Source organism: Schistosoma haematobium, chromosome 3 (assembly GCF_000699445.3).
Source record: "Schistosoma haematobium chromosome 3, whole genome shotgun sequence".
NCBI classification, from domain to species: domain Eukaryota; kingdom Metazoa; phylum Platyhelminthes; class Trematoda; order Strigeidida; family Schistosomatidae; genus Schistosoma; species Schistosoma haematobium.
In genome coordinates this window covers 28,725,079-28,740,784 of record NC_067198.1, presented here as the reverse complement: position 1 = coordinate 28,740,784, position 15,706 = coordinate 28,725,079, and the positions used below count along the sequence as shown (strand labels likewise).

Here is a 15,706-nt window from a genome sequence, read left to right as displayed (position 1 = left end):
CTGAAAATTACTATCGATTATTTAACTGTAAATCTAATCTGTACTGAAAATCCAAATAAAAACCCATTTGAATATATGTCATATTAATATTAGGTTTTTTCTAACAGTATGCTGAACGTTTATTCATTTCTATAAAATGGTCAGTAATTCCAGTTGTTATGAACTTAAATACGAGAGAAATCATTTTTCTCAAGACTGGATATTCATCTTGCTTACGAATGTTACTACCTGGGAACTCGCCTGTACCGTCTTTTGTTCGAACAAAATGTACAAATAGATTAAATATACAATGATAGCATTTATATATAAACCTATTACTGAGATACTGGCTAACTGAATCATTTAAAATGTTTTATGATTCATGAAGAACCTTCTACGTTATCAATCAAAGTATCCGAGTGTAAGGAAAATCTAATTGGTTTATACCGAAATAAACGGATTTATAATTCAGTGTATGTAAATTTATCCCCATGTGGTTGTACTTATAGATAAGATGGTATGAGCATGATAAGAGAAAGTGATGAACATCAGTCTAACTCAATGGAACTGGTCTTGTATAAAAACAGTTATCTAATGATGTTGAGGCTAATTCACGATGTTTCAGTATTCCCCTTCTCAATACACTAAGTCAATTTATCAAGGGAAAACTGTAAGATCTCTAATTGCTTTGAAAGTATATCACATTATTTTATCAAAAACTGCCAACTACTATAAAGTTGTCAGATAGCTATTTTATTTAAGCTTAAAAAATCTGCAAATTTCTTAGCATTAGCTCCTTTATCCTCAAAAATAATTGTATTTTGATTAAAAACATAAAGTTCAGGAAATGGATTCTTTTCAACGAACGTATTACCAAGTTGTATAATCATACATATGTGTATGAAATTTTAGGTATTAGTTCCGTGAGGAAATATAAACAATCCATAAACATGATGACTTAATAGAAAAGTAGTAATACTAGATTATGTAGTGTAAACAATAACAATAAAAAACTGTGTGCAAATAGAAAGCCTAGTAGGAATAATAAGTTAGAAACGGATTATAATGCAAATAGAGCAAAACAATTAAAATATTTTTGTCACAAATAATTAATAACAGTTGAGTGGTTGAATAAAATGAAGTGATATCTGAAACAATTATGATTAAAATCATGGGATATAGGAAATAATTAAAGAGAGGGATATTTTCAAAGATGAAATCAATGAAATAGAAATAAAATAAATAAACAATAGTAACTTAAGGTCATGTTAAACACAAGCATAAGACATACTTCTTTTGTACACACAGTTTTGGCTTCATTTCATGGATGACAAGAGCTTCTTCTGTTTCAAGGAGTTGGCTGAGAAGAAATCTTGATAGATTTGGATGAATTGTATAATTAACCTTATCCTTTACCTGTCGATTGGTGGAGTGATTAAAATCGATTAAACACTCGAGAACAGAACTTATAGCTATTTCTTTCACTATTGTAGGACCACACTGAGATATGTTTTCGTACCTGAGTTGAAAGCAAGCGAAGGTTATGGCCTATGTGCCTTGCTCCATAACAGCATGTGAACAGGTAGATGAGCATAGAGGCGACCAGATGAGGGAGCTTATCTTTTACGGATATCGAAAATAAATTCTTACTAGTAAACGTTAATTTCAGCTTTGCTGCATTGAACGTTATGTTTTATAGCTATCATTAGCCGATTTTTGAATGCATCAGAAAATCTTGAGATTCCAAATTCATATTAAAGATATTTCTTTGAAATTGAGTTTTTGGATTTCTTGCTCCAACTTCTTACATAGGTTATTTCACTTTCACTCAACATCCTTTAATTATGGAAAAGATTCTACACGTAATTCAATAGAACATTATTACTTTTCACAATCCATTATTATTTCTCTATAATGTCATTGTATTTTCAAACTACAAAACATCTAATGCATATCACTGTTCACAATAAAGTAATTGATAAATGTCTGACTATAAATATCACTTTTTAAATGATAATTTAGTAGTGAACAAAAACGATGTTTACACATTAATAACGTTCAACTATCGCTGAAACTAGCAAGAATTTAAGAATGTCTGATGTTGTTACTTAAAATCATCTTTAGTTTCAATGTAGTTAACTCACCTTGAAGATAAGTATTATTTCGGGAGTATAAAACAAATGAAAGCATTATATTTATTTCTATGAATTGGTTTATCATGAAATGATGAGCAATTCTTTCAATGTTAACATTATACATTTTGTAGATTAACAAAGTTACATAATAATGATAGAATAATATTGAACCACACCGAAATAAGTGATACCTATAAAAAACAGTATTAGCTGAACAGCTATCCAAACAATTGAACAAATATTTTATTTGACATTTATGCATATGACAACTATCAATCATAAATGTTCTGCAGTCACATCGGTCCACTGAATTTCTTGTTTCTTTATTTAGTGATTTATTCACATGATACAAAAGTGCGTTTGAATTAAAATATTCCATGTTGTGACCTTGAAATGTTTAATAAACTATTTCGAAACATTTAAAGTTTCAGACAAAGTATTAATATAAAAATATCTGATATATCTCATCGAAATCTTTCAATAAATGGTTTAAATATTTTCTATTTTGTTGACAGAGTAATGAAAAATCGACTTTATGAAAGCGATAATTAAATAACTTTTTATCAGAATGGGATTTATTGAAATTGTAGTGATTTTAATAGTTGAATTCATGAGTCGATGTAAGCTAGACCACCATAGAAATCCTGGAAACACTAGACGGCCGTTTCGTCCAGGTTTTCTATGGTGGTCTAGCTTACATAGACTCATAAATTCAACTATTAAAATTTAATAACTATCCAATCAACATTTCACTTGTGTTGTGTGATGTAATGAAAATATGCAAGACCTTATTCACTGTCATCTGAGCATTTATAACTAACTACTGGTTGCCTAGTTCCACCATAAACGTATACTGACACAAACATACAATTAAATTTAAAAACCAATTCCATTGATTTTCAGATTATAAATTCATTGAACTATGTTGTATTGATTCAAATAATATTGATTGATGAACATACAATTAAGTTAAAATTAACTTTTTGAAAATGTTTAAAATACGTGTCCATTAAACTAGTTAAAATTATTCCTGTTGCTCAAATTCAAAAGCTCACTGAAGATACCTTTCATATAGAATCCGCTGAAAGTTCTATCTGACATGTATACAGTATTTGCTTCAGATCAGTTTTCGATGAGATTCGCAAATTGATCTGATGCCATATTTTTGGTATTCACTTCAACAAAACATCCTTTTAATGAGGTCGACCCATATAGCCCTATGATAAATTATATAATTTACCATATGTTAAGATCATTTTAAACAGGCAACATGTCAGTCCATCAAATCAGACCATAAAGACCTAAACTGACATAAGATATAGTTTTTGTGTCTTATTATTTAAGAAATCATTTTTATGCATCTGGTAAGTTTTAGCTATTGAATTTATAACCACTTTTATTCTTCTCAGAATCTTCAACACTTATATCTAAAGTAAAAAACAGGTAGGAAGAAGAATATATATTTTGATGGTTGGATTATACAAACACGACCTTAAGATTCTAAACGCTTCGGGAAAAGATTCAAAACTTGATAACAAAATCGATAATTGTTCATACAGACCAAAGCTAATATGATTAAGTATTCTTTAGTTATGGTCAATGTGTTTACGGAATTTTCATCACCATTTGATAAGTTATTTCCATTACATCTTCATTCAAAGGTATGGTTTTTATTTGTTTTATTTTGAAACAGATCGACTTCCGTTTTTCTAGTTGAACTTGGGATTTGTAATTACTTGCCATCAGGTGACATATGATATGGAGAGCCAATAAGAAGTGGCCTAGGTCAATCTATGGTAATCAAAAGTGACCTAAGGGACAAGTGAATTTCATTGGCTAAGAAATGGATCGATTTATTAATGTTAGAGTGGTATATATAAGAGTATTTGTACATTTTATTTAGAAGTATAGTACACTTCCTCGCTGACTCTTGTGTCCTTGCTTAAGTAGTCGGTTAGGGAGGTTAGCACGTAGCACACCGTGTATCAACATCAGATTTTGGATACCGCCCGTCACAACAATAGTTATCTTCAATCATATAAAACCAAAACAACATATGTTACAATTTTGATTTACTTGGCTTATCGATTTAACCCTATTACTTGACCAGTTGACTTCTTGCAGTATTGAGGATTTGAAATTTCCATCAATCACTATTCTGCAATCTGGTAATATAATAATGCTATTCGAGAAATTAAAATGTACCAAATTTTTTTACTTTAATTGTCTCCAAGAAAGTGTGCTTAACATATGTGGCGTAAATTTGTTTAGTTTAAAGAAACATGGGTAGATTACGAAACACCTATCATAATCGTAAGAATATTAGCACTCTAATGATCCAAAAATCATCTACTAGAAATAAATCCATAAAATCGAATCTGAAAAATTATGATATTTCCGTTTGGAGTTTGTGGAGGTTATGGGATTTTATTATTCATAGAATAAATCATTCTTAGTTAGGGATCCATTAAAAGCCAGGAAACGTTCCCCATTAGGGTCGTGGATGTTCATCCCGGAGGAGTTCCATACTAAGATAAAATGGCAGTCGAGTGCTTCATGATTTTAAATGGATAATTAGCTAAGGTTAGTTCGCGATGTAATCTATGACATTATTATATTGTTAGATAGGTAATTCGTTTTCAAAATTCGTGTCCTGTCATCCTAATACATATGAGCTCACCTACTTAAGCGATCATTTATGAAACCAGTTTCAAGAACAGGGTATCTTAACCAAAAGAATTAAGTAAATAATACTTGAATGTTTTAGCTAATAGAGATGGAGCGATTAATAACCAGTCTGATTGTTGGATACTGTAAGTTGTAGAGTAAGACAATCCTTGGTTTATTATAAGTGTCTAATAATTTTCTCCTCGCAACAGACTACGCTAAATTTGATTAATCAGTAGTTTTCTCTAGTTATGAATGAAGTTTTTTGAAATATCACAAAAATATTTAGTGTCGTTACTAACAAAACTGATCCCCAGTTTATAGTATGGTTCACCTTACTCATTCAGTCAACTTTTTCTTAATTATGTGATCCGATTGTGTACTTCATTATTTTTCTAATGTTTGTTATTGTTTGATAAAGACTTCCCTACATTTTAAGTCTACACTCTCCACATAATTAAGTATCTATCTTAGCTAAATTATCGTTTTGTATTAATTGATTACTGAGTAGTAGAGAATTTCAACCATTGATCAGTTAAGTCCAATCAACGGTAAAGGATTATAAAAGATAACACCGGCTATGATTCAGTGATCAGACGATGTAAATATCTCAGTCCTACAGAAAGTCAGTCCCTACCCAGATAGCTCAGAGGAAATGTGTCAAATTATGAAAATGAGTAACCATGGTCCGAATCCAGTGAGGTTTACCAGTTCCCTGAGGATTTTTGATATAACTTACTGTAAAGTTCCAACTGGAGCTCACTCTAAGTTCATGATTTCCTGTTGACTTTTTACACTACCTGTTTAACTTATCATTTCATTCTTTTTACTTTATTGTCATCATTCACAGTTTCCATCACAATCTCATTCAAAACACCATATCAGCTCTTCATTTGTGATCATAATTTTTTAAATTTTTACCATGTACGATATTTATGGCTAACAAAACAAATGTCAAAAAAGAATAATAAACTCATTTTATTCAGTAACTCTAGTTGTTCTCTTGTCTAGATCAAAATTTCAGTAAATTAGTTTGTTAGTTTGTTGCGGTATAAATTGATAAATTGTGACGGATCAACTTGTAAAACTGCTGAAATACTAAGCCTTACTTAAATTTTCAATAAATTTGACAAAAGAAAACTAAACCACATGAAGCGAACTGAAAAAAAGAATACTCCGAAGTTAATCTCAGAATAAATACAATTTATGACAAAAATACAATCACCCGATAGATAAATAGTATTCATAACCTTGTAATAACTTAACAATAACGGCTAACAACTAAGTTTTTTTCAAAATAAACAAATCACATTGTACAATATACAATATATGGTTCACGTGCTGAGATGATAAAGTTTTGTAGCTCTGGTGGATAATTTTGATAATGTTGCGTTCTCTAAACTCCCATTGATGATATTCAAAGTAATAATGGAAGATTCATAATCAAATCACAGAGTTTCCTGTCAACTACCTAATACTAAGAAATTTACTGTCAAACTATACGTTTTATTACGTAAACTTTATTCACATTCATATTTCAAATCAAATTTTCTCATTTTTATCGATAGCGCAAAATCCAGGAAAATAAATTGAAGTTTCGTGCTAATCTAGTCTTTTTTTCTATCATAGTCATTGGTCTTCAATACAAAACTATTGACTTTGGCTGTTGCTCATATTCTGAGTTATTAACCACGAACTCCAACGTCAAACCTTTGTTTAATCGATGGCCTGTGAATTCTTTAATTAAACAAAATGATATCCGTATTTTCTCAATTTTCAGAGATTTTCAATTCATATCATACAGTATTGAACTTTTCACCTAAAAAGGAATTGTAGTTACATAGCTCGATAAAAGTTTTATATCATTTCCACAGCTACTTTTATATTAACAGCAATTCAATCATGTATCTTAACAGTCTTATCTAGTTTTCGTACCATAGAATATTTGTGGTTTTCAGAATAGTACATAAAAAGATTTGATCATTATTATTTCATGGGTTTTAAATAATGCTAACAATCACTTCACCAAAGCTGAAATGCAATATGACGACTTCACTGGTTAATCAGTCACTTTAATATATCATTACTTTTTATATGGTCTAAGATTAAGCTATGCCATGTCAAAAACTGAACTTCTGGTTTCTGAATGATTTACTCATAGCTCTTCTTGTTGCTAAACTCAACCATTAATCCAGACAATTTAATTTATTAGTGTTTATTAATTTGGTATTTGCCCTTTGATGTGAACGGTCTTCATGTTTGGTAAATATCTTCAGTTCAACAATGTGGTATAAAGAATATTATGTACTACGGTCATAATTAAGAATCACTATTTTTCTGTCGATAAGTAATTCTGTTTTAAATAATGAATATGCATATTATGTAAATCCCATAACAATAATATTAATAGTAATAATAATAACAAAATGATCATATAAGCAAAGACGGGTAGTGGCTAGCGGTGGAATCCAGGACACACGTTTCGTCCTACTTGGGACCCGTCAGATGGATGTACCTGCATCTCAGAACTGATATTCACTCCGGGACTCGAACCCAGTACCTTTCGCCCCGAACGCCATCACGTTATCCACTTAGCTACTGAATCCTGATAGCCGCTTGCTTGTGCGATGGGGTGAAGTTTAAATTAACTCGGCACATCCAGCTGACGAGTCCCAAATAGGATGAAACGAGCGTCCTGGATTCCACTGATAGCCACTATCCATCTTTGCTCATAATGCTTGGGAATCAAGGCAATATCGAGGCAATACGCACAGTATGCACATATGCCAATAAGTGACTGATCAATTGTAGTCCTAAACATCAATGGGAAGATTCAAGTAAACAATACCAAGTGAATTTAATTATAATAATAGTTGTTATTACGTTGAGATAAATTGTTCTACTTTCCTAACATTAGGACGTTCGCATGTAGTATTTTCGAGAAATGGCGAATTTTGAGAATATTCTTTATATAACAGTCAAACTAGTGGCACTGTACTTTTAATGCCTCTAATTATCGTTTATGCATATTTATGGATTTGTACTCTTGAGAGAAACTGTTAACGACTCACTACTATGTACTGCTTGCTTATGCTGACTAGTATTGCCGTTAAAAATAAATCATATCACTCAAAATTTTATTATGTCAAGCTATTCTTAAAAGTCTGTTTGATTAATTTAAAGAATGCTCCATTTACGTAATTAGATTATATCTGTATTAGATAAATTACGATAAATAAAACAAGATTAATTTCATTTACCTCTCATGACGTAAAAAATAAGGATTTTATATTTCGTAAATTGAATTAGTCCACTCCTTCTGACAGATAATTATCCGAAAGTAAATTTCTTTAAGAACGGAAATCAAGTGAAGAACACAGCTGATGATCATGAAGTAGTGAACATCCATGGTGCTACAAGTTATTAAACATAGGACGTTCAGGTTTCATCAGCTAACTCGAATTCATAATGCAAATTGATTCTAAACTGTATGACATCATCAGAGATCTACATTGGTAAATACAACCTGTATGCTCATTAGTGATCAAATTTGAAAATAATTGAGTTAAGTTGTAACCTGTGTGTTTTCAACTAAGTAACTCAACTATAATATTAAACAAGGCTCAATCTATGCCATAGATTAAGATTAAAGCTGGAAATATATTCCATTAGATGTTCACTCAGTAGCTCTATGGTATTGTGTTGAATGCAAGATTTGAAAGTCCCAGATACTATTTCCAAGCTCTGAAGGTCTTACTGATGTCTACGACAGACAACTTCATAAGTATGTTGCATGTTGCTTTATACTTTTGAGTGAATTCTCATTAGCAAATTCAGTTGGCGATGAGTAACGTACAAGTTGAAAGTACTGTAGTGAACGAAAATGGAAAACGAAATAATTTCTTGCGTAACAGTATGCACTAGTCAAATAGACTATTTTTGATTGACACAACATGGTCTTCTCATCTGGTGACTTTTGATTAGCTCACTGTATCAACTTCCTTGTGTTTACCGTTAACTTTAAACTAGGAAAATAATCAATAGTGACAAAATTGCATTACATATGCGGTTTAGTATTATTTTTATTATCCTAAATAGAATTCAGTGAACTAAAATGCATTCTCATAGTAAACGGAAAACTTTTAAAGAAATAAAATGAAAATCAGTAGATAGTTTGTTGATCTTATACAGATTGTCAGAGTGATAATCAATGTTGTATTTGCTCAGGCTTTAGTACCAATCGAATTTCACTATATTTCTATTGTTATTCATTCAGGAGTGTTACAGATTCAATATCATGTATACTACTTCTGAATATTAGATAGTAGAAGGTAAACTAAATGATATGGCTCAGAATCGATTACAATGGCGTCGGTGTATACATTCTCTGTCTTCCCCTAAACTATGAGATTAAAATCGCTTCATATCTTTCTACGTGCTAGTTCTTTCTTCCTTTACTATATCCTTAAATGCAACCTTTCTTTTATATATTACCACCATTGAATTAACTACTTCTATGAATCCGGTGTTCATCTTGCTGTGCTAATGATGTATGGCAACTTGAACCGATGTATATATGTGCCTGGTCCTACGTTGTAGCTGATTGACTGACTGAAACTACATGATATAAATTAATGTCCGAAAATAAGTATCAGTTCTTCCAAGATTTCAGATACACTTTATAGATAAGTTTGGAATCAACATAAAATCTGGGTCTATGGATTTTATTTAACTGATCCAACTATCTAACAAGATTGGTTGATTACTTCATACTATTTTGAAACTAGTAGACAACACAAATTACTTTATTTATTACTGCACACCAAATGTATCAATCTAAACATGGAGTAATGATCAACTAGGAGGTTAGAAATCTGAGTAAGAAAATAACCAGTGATAGTGTGATTACTAGTAACAGCTATTTCATTGCATTTTATGTCAACAGAACAATATGAAATGCTTCTATAAAAAACTTGAGGAACTAATTTCTTTATAATTTATGTCAAAGATACAAATCACAGAAAAATTACAAGTTAATGACTATTCAGTTATCTCAATTTTGTAAATTTGAATTTCCACTTGTTTTCACGGAAATCATTCATGGAATATATTCTTCATTTTTACTGCGATAAAGGATTTATACAACTTTTAAAAGTCTCTGAAAGTGAGTCTGCACACGTTTTATTTACTTAAATCAATCTCTTTTAGTTTCTACAAATAAATCTTACTAGGAAGATTGTTTTTTAGATTAACCAGCGTGAAGAAATGAAATGCGATTAAGTTATCAAAGTATTCAAATCAGTGTTGGGAGTTATTTTTATTAATTATGACACACATAGAATCATTTATTTATAAACTATCGAAGACATATGCATGTAAGATCGCTAATAATTCCTTCAGTAAGTATTATCTTAGAAAAAAGAAAGGAAAATTAATGGTGTCGACGGTAAATATAATTTATCTTTCTGTACTATACTAATACGTGTGAACTTACATTAATAAAAATAAAATATTCACATAAATTATTATAGTAATAATAAATTATTCGATACACTTCTAGAGAATATGGCCATAATTTTAAGAGAAAACTTTTACTAAGAAAACACTGGTTAAATGCCATGATTCTCTTTTCACGTGAACAACAACAACATGAAATGTACGAGTAGTATCCACATTTATCAGATTATTTTAAATTTTACATGGACAGTCAGCCAACTAATGTATACAACAAAATAGTGATGTACCTTGTAAATTTTATTAGTTAAAAAGAATGTGTCATTAGACTAAATCTTTCGATTAATAAGATATTCTATCATCAAAGCGTTTAGGGTAAAAACATGATAACAAATTATCGTTATTACTAATGAATATAGTCTTTTATTCACAAAGTTTAGATAGTCTAACTGAAGAAAACCGTAGAAAGTTTATAGTTTAAAGTGAAGAGAAAGTAAATCAGTAAATGTATTGAATGGAGAGTGGAATGGATATATAAGTATCAATCCTTGTTGTTATTTGAGCATACTAAGTGCATCAAAACTTATGACCAAGGACTATGTCGAGGCAATCCACTTACAATTTGTAAACATTAACATAGAACGATTGATTTTAGTTCAGAACGTAAACAATTGAGAAATATGAATCCTTATTAATATCTTCATACTTGTTGAATAAGTTAGTGGGTATTTGGACCAAACATCTTAGTGAATAACATGTTGGACTTTGAAGCGATTATACAGGGTTGGAGGCTTAGTGTGAATCACAACACTAGGATGCAAATGCATCCATCTGACGAGTCTCAAGTAGGAAGAGACAAATACGCTCAATATAACTAAATCTGTATTCAAAATTTACTAAAATCTCCCTTAATTTAAGCTAAGCAAGAAAGGCATGACTTGCAGAATACGATGATTAAACAGTATTCTTAGCTCTCCAGCTAAAAACAAGCTAGAAAGTTTAGATCAACCAGTCATGTGTAAAAAAGAAACTGATACATGAGTGCACAAACTCAAGTTACAACATCACATTAGCACAACCACATAAAATTTATTCAGAACAATTCCCACAACAGTATAACTAGCAACAGTATCACAAGTAGGAGAAAAACTCAGGCATAACAAAAGAAAAATAAGCGATAATACAAACTCATCAATCACATTCTAAGGCAAAACATAGAGCACATGAACCTGCACCAATATGAGTGATTCTCAACCAAATCAGATGACATCTGTAACCACCAGTTACGACAATCGAGACCACGTCAACTACTTGATCTGCACTTATCAAAACAACTCACTTCAAATTCCAATGATTTCACGGACTCGTATCATTTTTTGATTTGGTCAACCATAGCTCTCTTCAAATCCACTTCCATATCTAACAACATTTCCCATCCAGGTGTGTGTGTGTGTGTAGAGGTGATTAGAGGTGACACATATCCTGACCACCTCACTGGATCAACATTCACTTCCCCATCAACCTACATGACATATCCAATTAGTACTCTGTATTTCAACTGAATATTGCTCACTCTGTAGTCAAGGAATACACGAGTGACACTTGGAAGACACCTATAATCGAACACTAGTAATCCACACTTATCCTCTATCCTCATAGATGTGTTACGCACATATACAAAGATGAATAGAGTGGTCAGAAGACTGTGCATTTTAATATCGTATTCATTAGCAGGACAATGTTCGAAATAAATCTTTCAGTAGGATGTCTGCACCTGAAAAGTCAGACTATTAGAGTCACATCTTTTCATGGATGTTTATTATCACCATTCAGTTAATAAACAACCAAGTAAACTGTACATTCTGAAAGGTTTCCTCCAAATGTTCAAAGGTATACAAAATAATACTAGTATTGTGTTTACGTCAATTGTTGATAGTATAGTACTACACAGCGGTTTTTACCTTTTAATAATTTTCATTTGAATATTAAAAGAATACTAAAATTCTAGGTCATAAGTTTCATACATTTTTTTATTATGAATATATTTTTTTTAAAAATTACATAACTTTAGTTTGTCATTATTTACACCATATGATAATCATGTATAATGACGGTTCCATATAAAATGAAACCCTTGAATTTGCATAAATATTATTCGGTAATAAACTATTTTGATCACCGATTATTAAGATCTCGTAATGAATAGAGTTTAATTGTGTAAGTGCTTTTTAGTGGCAAACAAATACTCATAGAAACGTTTTCTAAATGCTAAGAGTTATTGCTAACTAAGTATAGTAATTGAAATAATAGTTCTTTATTCTCTGTAATTAGCAATAAATATTCAAGAACTTTGGTTAATTATTTAGGAAATATTTTAAACTTAAAGGTTCATCAAATAGAAAGTATTCTACACCTAAGATTGTAGGTTCTAATAGATAGATAATATGCAACTATGAAATAAACATAATAGTATGAAAATCATAATCTCTACTCATGAGAAGATTTCATTAACTCAAACTATCAAAACTTTATCTAAAAATAGAATAAGATAATTAAGTTCCAATCAGTTGTAACCAATTCCTTCTTAAGCAAAGATGGATAGTGGCTAGCAGTGGAATCCAGGACGCGCGTTTCGTCCTGTTTGGGACCCGTCAGATGGATGTACCAGAATCTCAGAGTTGATGTTCACTCCGGGACTCGAACTCAGTACCGTTCGCTTCAAACGCCATCGCGTTATCCACTTAGCTACTGAGTCCTGATAGCCGCTTGCTTGTGCAATGGGGTGAAGTTTAATTCACTTGATATTGTTTTACTTGAATCTTCCCACTGATATCTTAGGACTGAAATTGATCAGTCTCTTATTGGCATATGTGCATACTGTGCGTATGCCTCAATATTGCCTTAATTTACAAGCATTATAAGCAAAGATGGATAGTGACTAGCAGTGGAATCCTTCTTAATTAATGCAAACGTTTATAAAATCTGGAGAATTGTTACAAGTATTTTATTCAATCTTATGTAAGAGTACTAGTGTACATTGATGAAAATTTTTTAAATGAGATCAAATACCTGTTCAGTAGTCTATGTCTATTGATAGGACTATATTTTATGTCATAATCCTAAAGAAAAATATCATTGAATTATATTAAATTTCCACAAAATCATCCAAATCAATTCCTTGAATATGACAGGGAAGAATAAATTTTCCATCTCGATGTGTTGATTATCAACATCTGTTTTTTTACTTGGTTTGAAAAGAGATCAATTTCCTAATAATTTACTGCACTTTTATAAAATGCAAATTTATTAATAGATTATTATCACTATAGATTTCATCTGGAACTCAAAACAACTGTCAACCAGCACCAAGGTCAGAATTTTCAATACAAATGTCAAAACAATTCTAATGTATGGGGCGGAAGCCTGAAGAAAGCCATCATCCAGAAGATACAAGTGTTTATTAACGGCTGTCTACGCAAAATGCTTCCAATCCGTTGGCCAAATACTATCAGCAACAACCTAATATGAGAGAGAACAAACCAGATCCCAGTGGAAGAAGAAATCAGGAAGAAACGCTGGGAGTGGATAGGACACACATTGAAGAAAGCACCCATCTGCGTCACAAGGCAAGCCCTCCCATGGAATCCTTAAAGCCAAAGGAGGAGAGGAAGATGAAAGAACACATTACACCGAGAAATGGAAACAGACATGAGAAGAATGAACAACAATTGGATAGAACTGGAAGAGAAGGCCCAGGACGGAGTGGGTTGGAGAATTCTGGTCGGCGGCCTATGCTCCATTGGGAGTAACAGGCATAAGTAAGTAAGTAAGTAAGTAATTAAGTAAGTAAGTAGGTAGGTAAGTAGTAAGTAAGTAAGTAGGTAAGTAAGTAAGTAAGCGAGTAAGTATTATCATAGACTTCATCACAAGTTAATCAATCGGACAACAAAAATAAATTATTTCAAATATTTTTCATAAAATTTATCAATTATTTTACAAGAACAAATAAACAAGAAACTATTTTAGCAAATACATCAGGATGAACTGCAAACATTTTTTATTACATTTTATAAGAATTTTCATCTCAAAATGATATTGAACTTGTTTAAATTCTGATAAATTTATTCTCATATGTTCATAATGTTGATGATGAGAGAGACCCGCTGAGTTGTTGGATAGAATGAAGAAGTTTCAATGAAGAAAATTTTCTTTTCCGTAATATCATTTACTGGAACTGTTTGTTTGTTATTTTTAGATATAATTAATGGACCATTAACAAAGGTACTGAAAAACAATCAGTTTGAAGTTACGTAATAGTGAACAGGTTAAATTCACACCATCTTCTAAAGGAGAATTTTGTTCGTTGAAACGTCTTTGTTACACATAAATTCAATATTCAACAATTATAAAAATATATGTGATAACTTCATTCTGTATTTTTTGTTTAAATCTCCCCATTAGTGTTTAGGACTGCAGCTGATCAGTCTCGTATTGGCATATGTTCATACTGTGCGGATTACCTCGATATTGTATTAAGTCACAAGCATTATAAGTAACGACTGATGGTGGCTAGCAGTAGAATCCAGAACGCACGTTTCGTCCTATTTGGGACCCGTCAGATGGATGAAACTGCATCTCAGAATTGACGTTCACTCCGTAACTCAAAACCAATACCATTCGCCTCAAACGCCATCGCGTTATCCACTTAGCTACTGAGTCCTGATAGCCACTTGCTTGTGAAATGGGGTGATGTTTAAATTAATTTTGCATTGTTCGTTTGAATCTTCCTACCTAGCTAAGTGGATAACGAAATGACGTTTGAAGTGAATAGTACTCGATTTGAGTCCCGGAGTGAGCGTCATTTCTGGAATGCAGGTGGTACACCCATCTGACGAATCCCTAAAAGGACGAAACGTGCGTTCCGGACCCCACTGCTAGCCACCATCCATCTCTGCTTATACATGATAACGTTTTTCAAGCTCACGTATTAGTTTCTCAAAACGATATGAAAAGACGGAGAGTTGTTCTTGTTAAGTTCAACTAAACTGAGTGTAGTGAAGTTATGCACTTACATCGAAAAAACATGAATATAGGCAAACAAGTAAAATTGTATTGTTAATTTTATAATCACTGATTTTCTTTGAATTAATTTTTCGATGAACACTCAATCAGCTTTAACATAGTCTTTTTTACTAACTTATATTAACTAATAAAGAATCCTTAATGTGTTTCGTTGTAGCAACTGGATTCCTCAGCAAATGCCATCCAACGCATACTATAGTGCGTGCCACTTATATGGACAGATATAAGCAGTATGCATTAAGAATTGGAAGTAGTATTCTTACTGACAGAAAAGGAAAATGAAGAGAAAAGACAGAAAAAGCAAAACAGTTTTAGTAGTAACAGAGAGGAATGAGTAACGGAACTTGTAAATGACAATCCAAGGAAGATGTGCAAATGGTTTACTGAAT

General features: G+C 31.6%; 1 protein-coding gene across 1 annotated transcript; it reads right to left on the bottom strand.

Annotated features, from left to right (window-relative positions):
• Positions 1-579: 579 nt before the first annotated feature.
• MS3_00005448 (uncharacterized protein) lies at positions 580-4,297 on the bottom strand. Its single transcript, XM_051213518.1, has one exon. The coding sequence runs from the start codon at positions 2,491-2,493 to the stop codon at positions 2,065-2,067; it is 429 nt and encodes a 142-aa protein (XP_051069506.1). The 5' UTR covers positions 2,494-4,297; the 3' UTR covers positions 580-2,064.
• Positions 4,298-15,706: the final 11,409 nt, after the last annotated feature.